Source organism: Diabrotica virgifera, chromosome 9 (genome assembly GCF_917563875.1).
Source record: "Diabrotica virgifera virgifera chromosome 9, PGI_DIABVI_V3a".
NCBI lineage: Eukaryota > Metazoa > Arthropoda > Insecta > Coleoptera > Chrysomelidae > Diabrotica > Diabrotica virgifera.
In genome coordinates, this window is record NC_065451.1 from 37,240,457 (window position 1) to 37,257,909 (window position 17,453).

Sequence of the window (17,453 nt, forward strand, 5' to 3'; positions counted from 1 at the left end):
AGAGCTCATAAATAGCTCGTAATTCTGCCGCAAAAACCGATTCAATATTCCTATTTTTAAGTAGTGGGGGGGGGGGGGTCTGACTCAGCCCCCCCACTAAAGTATTAAATTCCTGCTCAATAGAACGAGCTCAAAATTTTTAGTTTGCGGAATATGAGAGCTCATAAATCAGGGCTATTCGTTTTTTAATTTTTGCAAGTGGGGGGGGGGGGCAGCTCAACACGGGTCTCAGAAATCAAAATAACGAAAAAAAAAACGGGTGAAAATCAACCTATTTATTATTATTAAACAAAAAATAAGCACAAGACAAAAGATATCTCAACAGTGTTACCTCACGAAATGTTGAAACAAAATCTATTAAAAATTTTAGCTGGATGGGTCATGTAGTTTCGAGTTACAATGTCCACCGCCTTTGAAAAAAGCGGTCTTAAGAAAAACGCGTTTAAAGTTTTGACGTTTATTTTCCATTTCTTTTTTATCTGTCAAATCGTAAAGTGATGCACACCGGAATATATTTTTGAATCGCGGAGAACTTAAAAAGATGATGAACAGCTGTTGAACATTTGTAGTGTCGAAAACTACTCTCAAGCGCTCTCGCCCGAAGCTTCTGCAAAGCGAGATTCAACATGCTGTATTTCCGGTAATTTAGGAAGTTAGGTACTTTTATCTTTCTATTTAAATTTTCAAACCATACGCCCCTCCCTTAACAAATTGAAAACCTTTAACTTTCTCTTTCCATTTAGGTAATGTCTGGTCTCAACCTGAAGCAACTTTCCTTAAAGAATTAACATATAGGAGTACCAATACAAAAGAACCAGGAGTAGTAACTGCTCCCTCGTCTAACCTTAATACAGCCTTTCGTCTAATTAAAGAAGTTCAAAGGAAATTCAAGACACGAGAAGCTGAAGAAAAAGAAAAAGAGGATTTGGTTAAACAAGACACATTAGTACTTTCACAAAATAAAGGAAATCCTAAATTAAAAGATCTGTATATTAGGCCAAATATTGTTTCAAAACGTATGACAGGATCATTAGAAGCTCACACTAATGGTTTTAGGTAAGCTATGTAACTATTTATTGCAGATTATTTACACACTTTTATCATCTATTATTTCTCTTTTTCGGCAGTTAATAAATTTTATATAAAGCGGTTCTAGAATTTTTGTGGTAGGAAGTTAACTATGGACAAGCATCAATATTTACGAGTCACCTAGTTCTATTTTGCGCTAAAGATTTCATCTCATTCCAAAACTTTCATTGACCTCTTATCTCGCCCATGATGGATCTTCTCCAAGTTTGTGTTGGCGACCTCTTTTTCTTTTCCTTGGAGATGCCACTCTAGCAGCAATAGTGGAGCTATTTTTTCTTGAGAAATTATTTCTGTGGAGCAACATATAATTTTTCTTCTTCAATGACAGTAGATATGAAATGTACGTCAATTTGACAATTTCAATTGACAATATGAATTATTTAAGAAAGTTGCAATATTTCTCCGCTATTCGCGCACGATCGTTTCTCAATTCCCTTCCAAGTACTTGCACACCGCGAATACTTTTGCATCATAGTTTATTGAGTACATAATTTTGGTTAACCTCGTAGAAATAAATATTCGAATCATCATTGCAAATGCTATTTGCACCTTTCAAATGAGATATCACTTAGTGACTATACTCTCTCTATAACGAATACAGGTATTACGAGGTTTCGCTTATAAGGAGGTATATTAGATGTCCGATGAAATTCCTGTTGAACTATTACCCTCTATAACGAGGCATATTTGGTTATAACGAGGGAAAATCAGAGCTAAGAACACGTTTTCTTACTTTTTTTTTGGCTCAGTGATGGCTGTAACTAAATATTTCAGCTGCCTGTATACAGAAATGTCTAAAATCTGTGTGCTTATCGAGGCCAGTGATGTAATAAACTCCGCCATCTTTCAACTTCTTCCACTCTATCCGCCGACTCCTTGTCAAAAGCGCTATTCAAACCAGGAAACCAACACAGACTGATCATGTCATACCTTTATCTTCTAACCACCCTATGTCACATAAATATGCAGCTTTCCATAGTTACATCCATAGACTTGAAACTATTCCTTTATCACCATCAAACTATGATAAAGAACTTAATATTCTTCGTCAAATAGCGTTCAACAACGGTTACGATCCTAATATTGTCTACAAACTTATTCAAAAGAGACACCTTAGAGTCTTGAGAGAGACTGCTTTCCCTAGAGACTCTTGACCTTTAAACCCTCATATGCTTCCTTACCATATCTTCATGAACGTCTTTCTGGAGATATTAGATATATTCTTAAAAGAGCAGTTGATAATACTGATATTTCTTTCAAAGTGCCCAACAATCTGGGACAGTGTCTTACCAATTCCAAAGACCCTATCAACTACATGGATCGTAGTGGTGTGTATAGATTACAATGTTCTGGTTGTGACGCTACATGTATAGGTAGGACCTGTAGATCCCTATCTTCACGCTCCTTAGAGCACACCAAAAGAGAAAACACTTCTACTTTCTCACAACATCTTGTAAAAAACAAACATACCCTTAATATCCCAGAAGATGTCTCGTTATTACATAATATTTCACAAAAAAACTTCCTAAAATTGGACCTGTATGAAGACTTAGAAATAGTTAAAGAGAAGCAGAGAAGTCCTAATTGTGTCAATCGCCATGTGTCATTTAACCGAGATTTTCAACCCCTACACCGTCAACTTTTTTCATAAACCACATCAGATACAATTTCCTCTTCTTTGCTACACCATTCATGACTACCACATACATCTATTTCACTCCCAATTGTCGATAAGCAACATCTTACTTGAACTCTCTAATATTCATTTGTACATCATCCTCTTACATCCTCATTATTTCACACCAGCTTTAATTTTCCAAAATTTAGCTCCTACATCACATATACAACCACATCCATCAGAATTGAGTCTCATTCCAGCCACCTGTCTTCTTAGCCTTATCTCATAGCTCATAGATTAGATAACTCTTATTTCATAACAACACACTACACATCTTCCATGGTCCAATATCACAACATACTCTGTCAGACTTCTCATACCGTCCTACTCCCCCCCATATTTTACAATCATTTCATTTTTAACCAATTTGATGTCAGGTCTCTGGAGGACTCAGTTTCATCAAGTTACTTTAGTCTCATTTTCAATCAGATAAAAACAAAACAGTATGTTTACAATTATCATATCACTTTTTCTATCATTATACAATTTATGTTGGGTCGACTACCAAGAAAGTTATCAGTCATTAAACAATTATCATTTCATCAATACTTAAAATCGTACACATATGTACACATTACATACTATTTTGTGTTTCTAGTATAAGGCCTTTACCATTATTTGTCTAATCGTATTGACAATTTCATACCACTAATACAACACCTATTGGTATTGTTGACTGCATAACTTCCTGTAACGTAAACATTTCATTTCCCTATTTTGAATACTTAATTAATGCATTATTTTAAGGAAAAAAATCTTTCATATTTTGTGAACATCTTTTATTTTTATTATTTGTAAATTTGATACTGTTTTTTATCTTAAAACATTTAAATTAATCTTTAACGTTGTGGCTGAAGTAATATTACAACTAGGTTACATTGACAGTTCTTGATGTCATTTTGGGTTGCTCTTGAATTCACTTGTCAGTTGGCCATTGAAATCCAATATGTGAGGTTTTCTCCAAAAAAAGTTCCAACCAAGTGGGGAGAGTCCTGTGTTGCCCTGGGTAATATCCAGGTTTATCTATAACATCCGATGAATTTTATATAAATATGTAAAATATCTTTATTATTTACATTTAAAGGGTTTTTATCATATACATTTTGGTGGCTCAGGCATGCAAATTTTGTAAGTATGGCCTCTTGTTCTTGAAAACCTCTGTCAATTTTAACTTTTATCTCATTTAATTAGGTTATACTTAATTTTAGGGCTTTTAAACATGATGGATTCCTTAATCCGAAAACGTTTTGTATTGTGACCCTTATTTAGGGTATTTTAATATATACCTTTTACAAGAAACTTGGTATTTTTGTGATTTATGGTATACAGCCAGCTACAGGAAGTTTATTTTCCTCGTGGATTTCTATTCAAACAATATTTAGCATCATATATTGCTCAGAATGGCTTCACTGTAGGAAGTAAATGTCTTAGAAAACTACATATTCATATACACTCCTGGACAAAAAAAAGGGTCATTTTGAGGTCTCGAATCTCCTAAACCTGTTGTCCGATTTTAGTGATTTTTTAATATATTATAGCCTTATTCTCTAAGAATATGTATGTAGTAATAGTGTTGCTGAACATGTAAATGTCATTGTATACCGGGTGTAACAATAATACTGTGTTTTTTTCCTGAAAGTTCGTAAAACCCTGTGGAATATTCTAGCATTTAAAAAATATTGAAATTAAAACTCAATTGCAGCCTTAACCTTTCTTAACATTCTGCTTTTTGACTCATTCACTTATGTTGGATAATAAAAAAGTTAGGTACTTTGACAACTAGCCATGTTCTTCATCAATACAGGGTGTTTCTAAATAAGTGCGACAAACTTTAAGGGTTAATTCTGCATGAAAAAATAATGACAGTTTGCTTTATAAACATATGTCCGCAAATGCTTTGTTTCCGAGATACGGAATGTTGAATTTTTTCTTACAAACTGATGATTTATTTATTGCTCTAAAACCGGTTGAGATGCAAATGAAATTTGGTAGGTTTTAAGAGGTAATTATTTCACATTTTTTGACATACAACTAAAAATTTTATATTCGCCATTGGCGTGCATACAGGTAATATGACCGTATGCACGCCAATGGTGAATATAAAATACATAATTGTACGTCAAAAAATGCGCAATGCCTGCTCTTAAAACCCACCAAATTTTATTTGCATATCTCAACCGGTTTTAGAGCAATAAATAAATCGTCAGTGTGTAAGAAAAAATTGAACACCCGGCGTATCTCGGAAACGAAGCATTTGCAGACATATGTTTATAAATCAAACGGTCATTATTTTTTCATCCCTTAAAGTTTGTCACACTTATTTAGAAACACTCTATATTGATGAAGAACATGGCTACTTGTCAAAGTACCTAACTTTTTCATTATCCAACATAAGTGAATGAGTCAAAAAACAGAATGTTAAGAGAGGCTAGGGCTACAACTGAGTTTTAATTTCAATATTTTTTAAATGCTAGAATATTCCACAGGGTGTTACGAACTTTCAGGAAAAAACACAGTATTACTGTTACACCCGGTATACAATGATATTTACCTGTTCAGCAACACTATTACTACATCCATATTCTTAGAGAATAATTAAAATCGGACAACAGGTTTAGGAGATTCGAGACATCAACAATGACCCATTTTTAAGGTGTCCCTGTTTTTATGGCCAGGAGTGTATGTATGCACAATGTTCATGTTGTCTGATCTAATGAGATCAGCTGATAACCAGATAATTAGTCTGCCATTTCATTTCTCATTATCGAAGGAGTCTACTGCATAATTATACTTTGTGACGTCATTCATCTAAGCGTGATGACGTAATTGATATTTTTTAAAATGAGAATAGGGGTCTTGTGCCAGCTCATTTAAAAGGTTATTTAATTCTCGAATTAGTAATATAACATTAACATAAATATTTATACAGGGTGTCCAAATTTTTTTTTAATTAAAGTATTTGACACAAAAAGAATAATGTCCCAAGTAGCACCGAACGGGTTTATTAAGTCTTTTAAGGATGCTTTAAAACTGTAGAATAAAACTAAAATTAAAACCAATTGGTTTTTAAGTAAACCTTAAGGTTGCAATAAAACCGCTTTCAGCATAAAAGGGCCCACACTGAAAGAGGTCAATAAAACCAAAAATAAAAACCTTTTTAAAATTTTGTTTTCTTAAGCAACGGGTTTTAAAGCTGCTGTGAAGGTGCTTTTAAAACCATGTTAAAAGACCCTTTAAGTGCAGACAGTTTTATAGCAAACTTAAAAAGGTTTCTTAAATGGATACTTTTAAAGACAATTTACCATATTAAATGATTCTTTAAACCCATATTCTCCAAATAGGCCAACAAATTTTTACATGTGTTATGGTAAGTAGGTACGTATTTGTAACCATAAAATAATAAAAAGTAGGTACTTGGTTATTTCGGACTTTCAAGGTAGAACACTTGCGCACCCAACTTTATTGATAATGTTAGCAAAAATAGGTCTAAATAACTCACGCGCCCTAAAATTTCTGACTTTTGATGATTAAAACATAATAATAATAAATCAATTGAAATCCGAAAAATATTAATTTGAAAGAAAAATCATTTTATCTACAATTTTAATGTTAAAATCAATCGAATTTATGCCTTTAGTCGCTTATTTATAATTTTTATATAAGCCTTATATTGTAATTTATCAGAGCTTTCAGCATCTCCACAAAGCAATATGGCCGAAAACCAAATAAAACTATTAAGTCTATCGACAAAGAATTATTAAGATCAAATGGTTTTATTTTATACCTTTAAAAGAGCATATATCCTATATAATTGCCTTGGAATTAAAACCGTTTAATTGTCAATAATGCCACTCGATTTTAATGTGACTCTAACCTTAAAATCGAGGCGTCGTAGTGCTGTGTGTGTGTTGTATTCTTTGAAAAATAAGACGTAATGACCAGTTAGTTTATATTTTAAGTACTTGCGACTAATTTTTTCCATACTAACTGTCATTCCACTTTTTACAACAAACTACACCAGTGTTTCGCTCCAAAACAAATAGCCGACCATTTTGGACATGAAAGAAGAGGGGATGAGTTTAGTTTTATTGTTTCTAACAAGAAGCATAGTTTAGTCTTTACGATAACCAAATTGATTCAGTTAAGAGCGTTTGGTTTTAATATAGCCTAATAGTGGCTTTTGAGAAAGCAGCTTTAAAGAAAACTAAATAAATAGTTTTATGGCATATGATTTACTGACAATAGTCTTGAGATCAAGTAGTTTTAATAGTAGGTTTTATTAGCCATATTAGGAGAATCTTTAAAACTGCAATAAAACTAAAAGGTCACAAACTAGAATCTAATAAAACCAAGAAGTCCGGAAGTTCTTCATAAAACTGATTAGTTTTAAAGTGAACTGAGAATAAACCATTTTAAAACTATAATAAGACACATTATCTATTGAGATTAATTAGGTTTATTTGATACTCTTATTAGATACTTTAAAACTAGTGACAAATGCTTAACAGTTTTAAAGTTCTGGCAGTATATCTACAAGGTAACTTTAAAACCCTTATCTTCTTATTTACCACAATAAAACCCTTATAAACCTTAAATAAAACTAAAATGTTTTTATTGTGCTACTGGGGTATGTAATTTATTTAATTCAGAATACATTTTACTGCTCTCAGAAATCAGAAAAAATGTTTATTTCACAAATAAATATCATTTTCGCATAAATTATATTATGTTCAGACTGCAAGAGGTAGGCGAGTGGCAGCTTGAACATTGAATTTAAGCGAAAAGCAGTGTTTACTTCTCAAATAATATTTTTTTTCTGTTTTCTGATAGCAGTAAGATGTATTTTGAATTAAATAAATTATATATTCTCCTTTCTGTGTCAATTACTTTAATTCAAAAAATTCTTTTTGGACATCCTGTGTAAATAATTATGTTAATGTTTATATTACTGAGTAGATAATTGAATAACCTTTCAAACGACCCCTAATTACGTTATTACATGTAGATAGATGATAGATGACGTCACTAGTATGAAGTATACGCCAAAAAATCATAACTTAAAAATAAAAATCGACCTGTTTCGGGATTTTTTCTTAAGTCAGTGGTGTACGAAATAATGAATTTATTCCATTTAACTTTGTCACGCTGTATGTAATTAATTTTATACTTTTCAGGTATACTTCTGTGAGGGGTGATAAAGTAGACATTCTTTACAACAACATCAAGAATGCCTTCTTTCAACCGTGTGATGGAGAAATGATAATTCTGTTACATTTTCACCTAAAACATGCTATCATGTTCGGAAAAAAGAAACATGTTGACGTTCAATTCTATACGGAAGTCGGAGAAATTACCACAGATTTGGGCAAACATCAACACATGCACGATCGAGATGATCTGGCTGCTGAGCAGTCGGAAAGAGAGCTCAGACAAAAATTGAAAACTGCATTCAAAAGTTTTTGTGAAAAGGTTAGTACACTTATGTATATACTAAGGACGTTTTCACTGTATTCCTTCACTTAACTGTTCTGTCTCCAGCTCTTTCTGTCTTGCCAGTCCTCTTCCTGTAGATTTCTTCTCTACATTGTTTCGTCCACTTCATCTCTAAAGGATCTTAGGGGTCTGCCTCTCTTCCTTTCTCCTATTGCGCTTCACTCTGTTATTTTATTTAGCCAACGATTTTGGTCTGCTCTTCTGACATGTCTGTATCAGGTTAATGTCTTCCGTTCGATGCAGTCTATTATGTCTGTTCTTTGTTCTCTTATAGTCTGGGCTGATTATGGGAGAATAGGCCATTTTTGGGAAAAGTTATTTACCAGCAATTTTATTGCTCGAATCGAAGCTTATGATTATATATATTAACCCTTAAACGCCCAACCTTTTTTAGGTTCCATGTACGCCCAAGGGTGGGTAAAAAATGTCCACCTCGAAAATAGCTAATATATTTATTGAGAGTTGTTGAAAATGGATTAAACTTAAGAATCGTATGCTTAATAAACACAGAATCTTCTAAAATATTAATAGAAACAATTTACAAACCTTACAACAAAATTACAATGTACATCAAAATTAACATACCAGTAAAAGCCAGTAATTCAGATTTGTCGATTTTCTCCATATTCTTTCTTTCAGCCTCCTCATTGGCGGATAATTATGTAGATTATGTAATTATACATCGATAATTATATGGATCATCTTCCTACCAACGAGAAATTATAAAGAAACCTTTAGTAACAAGTTTTGCCAAGGGTGTACTTTTTATGCCCATCCATATTTAACTCAAGATGCTGCTTTTATTTTCAAAAATATTGGTAGAACCAAATTAACATTCGATAATGGGCTGTCTTTTTAACAATAAATAATTTAAAAAAAAATTTAAACACGTAATAAATATGTTACAAGGGAATACGCATTAGGTGGATATTTTTTACCCACCCTTGGGCGTTTAAGGGTTAATAATATAGGTATGCAAAGTCTGCAGATAGTGTGCTACTTTTTGAAGATATTCTTCTTTAGGCGCGATTCGATTGAGGGTAAAATTGTACATAAATCTGCGCGCCTGCGCACACAGACAGTATGTAGTTCCTTGCTAATCTTTCAAGATAGGTGTTTATGTATCTGTATCCGTGCAAATAAGTCATTAAAAGAATATATTAGTGTTTTTAGTAAATGTATTATTTATTATAATTCTTGTGTTTTTGGATTTGTGTTTCTCTGTAGTAAAATAATAAAATATTTACACTATTTGTCGCCGTGTTGTGTAATTATATCCGAAACTTACATGTCAATTAGAAGGACCTCGCTGGTGTAGTTGGAAGGGTGTTAGCTCCGAGATTGGAATGACGCGGGTTCGAATCCTGGGCGATTCATATATTTTTTTTTATTTTTGGTTGTTTTAATAAAAATGTTTTGAAAGTGGTAGATAAGAAAGTTAGTTTAATTTTTAAATAAAATACAAATAACCTGTTAAGTGTATTTACTTCGTTGAAATTACCTATATAATAGAAGAATATCTTCTTACGTGCGTTCAAAGTACACACACATTCTTCTTTTATAAACAAAATGGCGCCCGAAAATCGTATTTTTTTCAATTATTGCTCTATAACTCCGAAGATTTTAACTTTACAACAAAAACACTCAAATAAAAATTCACCGCAATTAAATTCTGCATAGAGATATGGTTTTCCCGATCTGCCCCTACGAAAATTTTCCTCGGAAAATGCGGGTTTTCCCAACAAAATCTTTAATTTTCAAATAAAGTTTTAGATAAGTAATTATCTACCAATAATTAAATAATTTGGTGACTTAAAAGCCTTCTTGGTTTAGATTAAAGTCCAGAAGCTGGTGAGAATTGAACGAATATTTTAGCAACAATTCAATTGTTAATTAATAATTTACGGTCGCAGTAATAACCAAAATAATTATGATACACTGATCAAACTTTGAAATCTTATAAAGATGAGATGCCTGTTTAACATTTTGTCGACAAAATATTATTTTTTTATTTTTTTGCATAATCTTTAAATGTTAAAAAAAAATAGTTATAAACAAATTAACGTTTCTCAGAAAGTTTTTATTATATTCTAATTTTAAAAAATAGTTAAAATACGTATTTCAAATATCTTGAAAATGAATGCTTTAAAACTTTTTTGCAACCATTTGCAAAAAAAGTTATGAAACAGCAAAGTAAACATACGATTACTACGTCTTATATAATTATTTTTAATTCTTTCAAAGCGTAAAAGTGAGTTTAAAGTACAAGCTAATTATTTACAAAAAATATCGATTATTAGTGTAATGGTTATATTTTAATTAAAGATTATAAATATATTTTTTTGTAATTTACACGCGCGAAAGTAGACTAATACAGTACTGTAGCTCAAATTTTCACTCGAAGCGGCGACCGCCCCGCGACGTACACTTAATAAATAAAATTATAGTATTATGTATGCTGCGTGTCAGTCGCTGCGAGTGAACATTTTAGCTCCGGCTCTGTATCAAGCCTACTTTCGCGCTAAAAATTACAAAAAAAAAAAGTATTTTTAATCTTTGATTAAAATATAACCATTGAACTAATATTTGATATTCTTTGTGAGTAATTAGATTGTACCACAGACTCACTTTTAAGCTTTGAAACAATTAAAACAAATTATAAACAACGGAGCAATCGTATATTTACTTTGCTGTTTCATAACTTTTTTGCAAATGGTTGAAACATTTTTTAAAACATTCATTTTCAAGACCTTTGAAATACACATTTTAAGTATTTTTTAAAATTAGAATATAATAAACAATTTCTGAGAAATGTTAATTTGTTTATAACTATTTTTTTAAACATTTAAAGATTATGCAAAAAAATGAAAAATTTATATTTTGTCGACAAAATATTAAATACGCATCACATCTTTATAATCTTTCTAAATTTGATCAATGTCTCATGATTATTTTGGTTGTTATTGCGACTGTAAATTGTTAATTAACAATTGAATTGTTGCTTAAATATTCGTTTAATTTGCACCGGTTTCTGCAGTTATAATCTATACCAAGAAAGCTTTTATTTCACCAAGTTATTTAATTATTGATAAATAATTACTTGCCCAAAAAATTTATTTGAAAATTCGAGATTTTGTTGGGAAAACCCACATTTTCCGAGGAAAATTTTCGTCGGAGCAAATCGGGAAAAACATGCCTCTATGCAGAATTAAATTGGGGTGAATTTTTATTTGAGTGTTTTTGGTGTAAAGTTAAAATCTTCGGAGTTATAGACCAATAATTGAAAAAAATACGATTTGTCGGCGCCATTTTGTTTATAATAAAAATACACACTATCTGCGGACTTTGCATACCTATATTATTAATATATAGGATCATAATATTCGATTCCAGCAATAAAATTGCTGGTAAATAACCTTTATTTGTACTTTACTAATTAGACCAGCGTATTATAACCATTTTTTTTCAAAATTTAAAGATTATGCAAAAAAACGAAAAATTTATATTTTGTCAATAAAATATTAAATAATCATCTCATCTTTATAATCTTTATAAGTTTGATCAATGTATCATGATTATTTTGGTTATTATTGCGATCGTAAATTGTTAATTAACAATTGAATTGTTGCATATTAGCTAACAATTGTTGTATTAAGCATACAAATAAATGGAGAAACAATAGAACAGGTAAACTACTTTCAATACCTGGGAGTAACAGTGGAAAACAACGGAAAACAACACAAAGATATAGAAGAAAGGATTAACAAAACGTCTAAAATATTCCACGCAATTAACAACAAATTTTTAAACAAAAAAGAAATATCCAGAAAAACCAAAATAACTGTCTTCAACACGATATACAGACCAGTACTTACATACGGGTGCGAGTCTTGGGTATTAACAAGAAGTATGAAGAGTAAGATCCAGGCACTGGAAATGAAATACCTAAGACGAGTAAAAGGAGTATCAAAAAGAGACAGACTAAGAAATATAGATATACGAGCGGAGCTCAAAACTAAACCACTCCTAGAATACATCGAAGAAAAACAGCTGAGTTGGTGGGGCCACATGAAAAGAATGAGAAGAAACATACCAGTAAGGAAAGTATGGGAAGCAAGAATTCAGAAAAAAAGAAACAGAGGAAGACCATCAGAAAACTGGGATACAACCATTGCGAAGATTATCCAAAAGAAAGGGAAAACCGTAGCAGAAGCAAGCAGACTGGCGCAGGATAGAAAACAATGGTCAAAGTTTGTGCACACGTGAATAGACATTAGTCCCGACACTGAAAAGTAAAAGGGACTTAAAAGACTATATATATATATATATATATATATATATATATATATATTGTTGCTAAAATATTCCTTTAATTTTTACCGGCTTCTGTAATTACAATCTATACCAAGAAAGCTTTGATGTCACTAAGTTATTTAATTATTAATTAATAATTACTGACCTAAAACTTTATTTGAAAATTAGAGATTTTGTTGGGAAAACCCGCATTTTCCGAGGAAAATTTTCGTCTGAGCAAATCGGGAAAACATATCTCTATGCAGAATTTAATTGCGGTGAATTTTTATTTGGGTGTTTTTGTTGTAAAGTTAAAATCTTCGGAGTTATAGAGCAATAATTGAAACAAATACGATTTGTCAGCGCCATTTTGTTTATAAAAAAATTAGCACACTATCTGCGGACTTTGCATACATATATTATTAATATATAGGATCTTATAATTCGATTCCAGCAATAAAATTGCTGGTAAATAACTTTTCCATGAATTTTGACAATTAGCCCGGAGTATTAATCACTATGCTATTTATTCTATCTCTTCTTGTTACGCTGCAGCTTCTCCTTAGTAATTCCAACTCTGTTGAGTTTTTTTGATTTCTTATTTATTGTCCAATTTTCACACCTATTAGTGAGTATACTTCTTGTCATATACTTCTATGTCATATATTCTTCTTTTTGTTTTTATGCATATAGACGAGGCAACAAAGCATTAAACCTAGGAATTTTGTGCAGTAAGATGAATCGTCATGCAACTTTTTACATTCGATTCGAGAGAGTGTCAGGCAATTTTGTGAACTAAATTGATCTCCGGCAAAAAATTTTGTGCATGAGAAAGTGCATGTCGAAGAGATGGAAAATAAATATTTAATACTCAGGAAATATTGACGGAAATGAGTTCAATTTTTATACTTAAGGGTTTTGGAGGTCACTGAACACGAATTTCATGACGGCGATGGTCTCCGAGGTACCTGGTTCCCAGGGTGGAACTCGTCGCCTGGGACGACCAAAAATTCGCGGGACGATCGAATAATTCGAGAAATGAAGATTGGATCGAAAAATTGAAAATTATGTGTTCAATATTTTTCAAAAATCTACCCAATGACACTAAACACGCCTCCCCATTCCACCCCCTGGAGGGGAGGGTTGGGTGTAACTTTAAAATCTTAAAGAGAAACCCCATTTATTATTGCAGATTTGGATTGCTTACGTAAAAGTCAGCAACTCTTATTTGAGGCATTTTTTCGAATTTCGAACGGTATATATCTCGAGAAATACACGTCCAAATAAAAAACCAAAAAATATGTGTTTAATATTTTTCAAGAAAATATCGAATAACATAAAAACACAACCCTCTACTCCACCCATTGGAAGTGGGGTGGGGGTAACTTTAAAATCTTAAGTAGGAGCCCCCATTTTTTATTGCAGATTTGGATTCCTTACTTTAATAAGTAACTTTTATTCGAGACATTTTTTCGAATTATGGATAGATGGCGCTATAATCGGAAAAACACTATTTATTAGCGCCATCTATCAACAATTCTAAAAACTGTTTCGAATAAATGAATAAATATATAAACGAATAAATATTTTCTCATGAGGAATCCAAATCTGCAATAAATCATGGGGATTCGCATTTAAGATTTTAAAGTTACCCCACCTCCAGGGGGTGGAGTGGAGGATCGTGTTTGATGTTATTCGATAGGTTCTTGAAAAATATTAACAGGTTGACTGCCACGGCGGGCGTATACGCCCGCTATGCCCTTGACTAATATGTGCTTGGCATATGGGCCAATTTTTTTTATTTATACAGGGTGTTTGGTAAAGAATGGGCCGTAGCTTAACCTCAGGTTCCTGAGGTTAAAATAGGCCGATTTAAGCTAACTTACCTTAGTACAAAGTTTATAATCGAGATACAGGGTGTCAAAGTTAAACTTTTTTTTTTATTTATTATTGAATATTTCCTGACAGGTAGGAGATAACAACATGAAATTTGGTGTGTAGGGGTTTTTTGGGTCGAGAAAACTAAATTCCCTACCAAAAATTATGTATTGCCCAGAGGGCGCCACATACGCCTTTCAGTACTCATTTATTACGTTAAATTTTTTTTATCCACCACTCTGTATAATTTTGACATTAAAATTTTTATTCTCCTATTAGTTTTACTTAAAAAAGGTATACTTTTTTCATCTCCCTAAAATCAACCGTTTTCGAGATAAACGCATTTTAAATCTGCGATACACCATCATTTTTAGCATATCATTGTAGTTACAACCGAAAAATAACTTAAAACCATAATAATTGTGCCACTTCTCAAATTTATGTCAGTGCATCACAAATTCCATTTGAAGAAATTTGCGATACATTTTTAGATAATTTTATGGTTTTAAGTTATTTTTCCGGGTTTAACTACAATGATATTATGCTAAAAATGATGGTGTATCACAGATTTAAAATGCGTTTATCTCGAAAACAGTTGAGTTTAGGGATATGAAAGAAGTATACCTTTTTTAGAAGTAAAACTAATAGGAGAATAAAAATTTTAATGTCAAAATTATACAGAGTAAGGGATAAAAAAATTGAACGTAATAAATGAGTGCTGAAAGGCGTATGTGGCGCCCTCTGGGCAATACATAATTTTTGGTAGGGAATTTAGTTTTCTCGACCCAAAAAACCCCCAGATACCAAATTTCATGTTGTTATCTCATACCTGTCAGGAAATATTCTATAATAATTAAAAAAAAAGTTTAACTTTGACACCCTGTATCTCGGTTATTATAAACTTTGTACTAAGGTAAGTTAGCTTAAATCGGCCTATTTTAACCTCAGGAACCTGAGGTTAAGCTATGTCGCATTCTTTACCAAACACCCTGTATATGGGCAGTCAACTTGTTAAATACATATTTTTTGGTCTTTTTGGAAGTGTATTTCTCGAGATATTAGACCGTTTCTATATATTTACCTATGGTATCACGATAAATCGTTTTTTCCTATTATAGCGCCATCTATTGACAATTCGAAAAAATGTCTCGAATAAAAGTTGCTTATTTTTACGTAAGCAATCCAAATCTGTAATAGCAAATGGGAGTTTCCATTTAAGATTTTAAAGTTACCCCTCACCTCCAGGGGGTGGAGTGGGTGGGTCGTCTTTAGTGTTATTCAATAGATTTTTGAAAAATATTGAATACCTATTTTTCAGTTTTTTGATCCAATCTTCATTTCGTGAATTATTCGATCGTCCCAGGCGACGAGCTCCACCCTGGGCACCAGTTACCTCAGAGACCATCGCCGTAATGAAATTTGTGTTCACTGACCTCCAAAACCGAGTATAAAAATTGAACTCATTTCCGTCAATATTTCCTCCTAGTTCTAAATTTTCCATTTTCCATCTCTTCGGGGTGCACTTTGAAAATGCATTTTCTCATGCACAAATTTTTTTGCCAGAGATCAATTTAATTCACAAAATTGCCTGACACTCTATTGAATCGAATGCAAAAAGTTGCATGATGATTCATCTTACTGCACAAAATTCCTAGGTTTTGGGCTTTTTAGTGCCTCGTTGCTTCGCGTATAAATAGAATAGAATAAATAGAATACTAAGTAAATAATAAATATAATACTTAACAATTTACTTAATAAAATAGAATACTAACTGCTGCCTGATATACTTTCATAGTAATACCACCTCATGTGGGTCGAAAGTATGCTTGTGATTCACTGGAATTGTTGCGGTGGACTTTACCTGTTTTGGTCTCTAAGTCTTTATCTGTTTTGTTTCCAAAGTAACTTTTAGTTGATTGAAGTGTATCGGAATTAATTCGTTTTGATGGTAAATAAAGTATTGTACGTATAGAATGGACTCTGAGGAACCAAAAGCTCAATATCTCATTTTCGACAAAAAGCGGATTCAATGCGTTTTGCTTCTAAGCACCTCACATAATAATCGGAGGGGGCAAAATCATGAAAACAAGCTGGATGAAGAAAGCAGTTCTAAACCCAATTCATGAACTTTTGCCATTTTCATAACGCTCTTGTGAGTTGGTGCAGTGTCTTAGAGAAACAACACTTTTTCTTCTACATATGGGACTGTTTCTCACTGAATTCCTGCTACATTTGCCCAATAATTCACAATAATATGGCTGTTCATAGTTTACCTTTTTCGAGGTAATCAAATAAAATTATGCCTTTGTAATGCTAAAATGCAGTGGCCATGACCATTCCGACCCATTGATGGGCTCTTGGCCACTCTGGAGCACTTCGGAGTTCTTTGTTTCAGGTTTCTCCAATGGTTACCAATCGATGCTGAAAGTCAGACAGATTGCGCTTCATAAGGTCCAAATAATAATAAAAATATAATTGAGGGGCTTGGAAGTAAAAGGGTTTAAGTGCACTTTTTTCAAATTCTGACCTAAGTACAGATTCGCATACCTAAATGGTATTATAACTTGGTGGTAAATTGATCTAAGCATATTTCGCCCTACAGGCGCCATCTATCGCCATTACATTTTGTTCAATGAAAAAAATTGCAGTTTGCTTTGGTAGTACCTAAACAAGTTTATCTGTGTTCTTGAACCGTTTTACCACAAAACTATTTTTAGTATTCTGTAAAATAGTCCAAGTAATGAAGCTTACAATAGGACAAAACCTCGCAATTTTTACAGAATGGATCGATTTGCTTGAAAATTTGAGAATAAGTAATGGATAGTCCAAGAATCAAAATCTATATCATGCCAAAAAGCGCTTTTACCATGGGGGTGGTTGTCACCCCATCACGGGGGTGGAAATTTTTTATTATATTTTGACCGCAAAAGTTAGTAAAAACATTCATTCTAAGAAAAAAACGTTCTATACAATTATTTGATAAAATTAATAGTTTTCGATTTATTCGCTATCGAAAGTGTTA

General features: G+C 32.3%; 1 protein-coding gene across 2 annotated transcripts in view; it reads left to right on the forward strand.

The window, feature by feature from the left end:
• The window catches only part of LOC126892434 (FACT complex subunit spt16), a 73,954-nt gene that overhangs the window by 35,387 nt on the left and 21,114 nt on the right, over positions 1–17,453 (forward strand). For both annotated transcript variants that reach the window (XM_050661961.1, XM_050661962.1), the window contains exons 4-5: positions 744–1,056; positions 7,942–8,236. In XM_050661961.1, the coding sequence (XP_050517918.1) occupies positions 744–1,056; positions 7,942–8,236 (608 nt within the window). The remainder of the gene's footprint in view (positions 1–743; positions 1,057–7,941; positions 8,237–17,453) is intronic.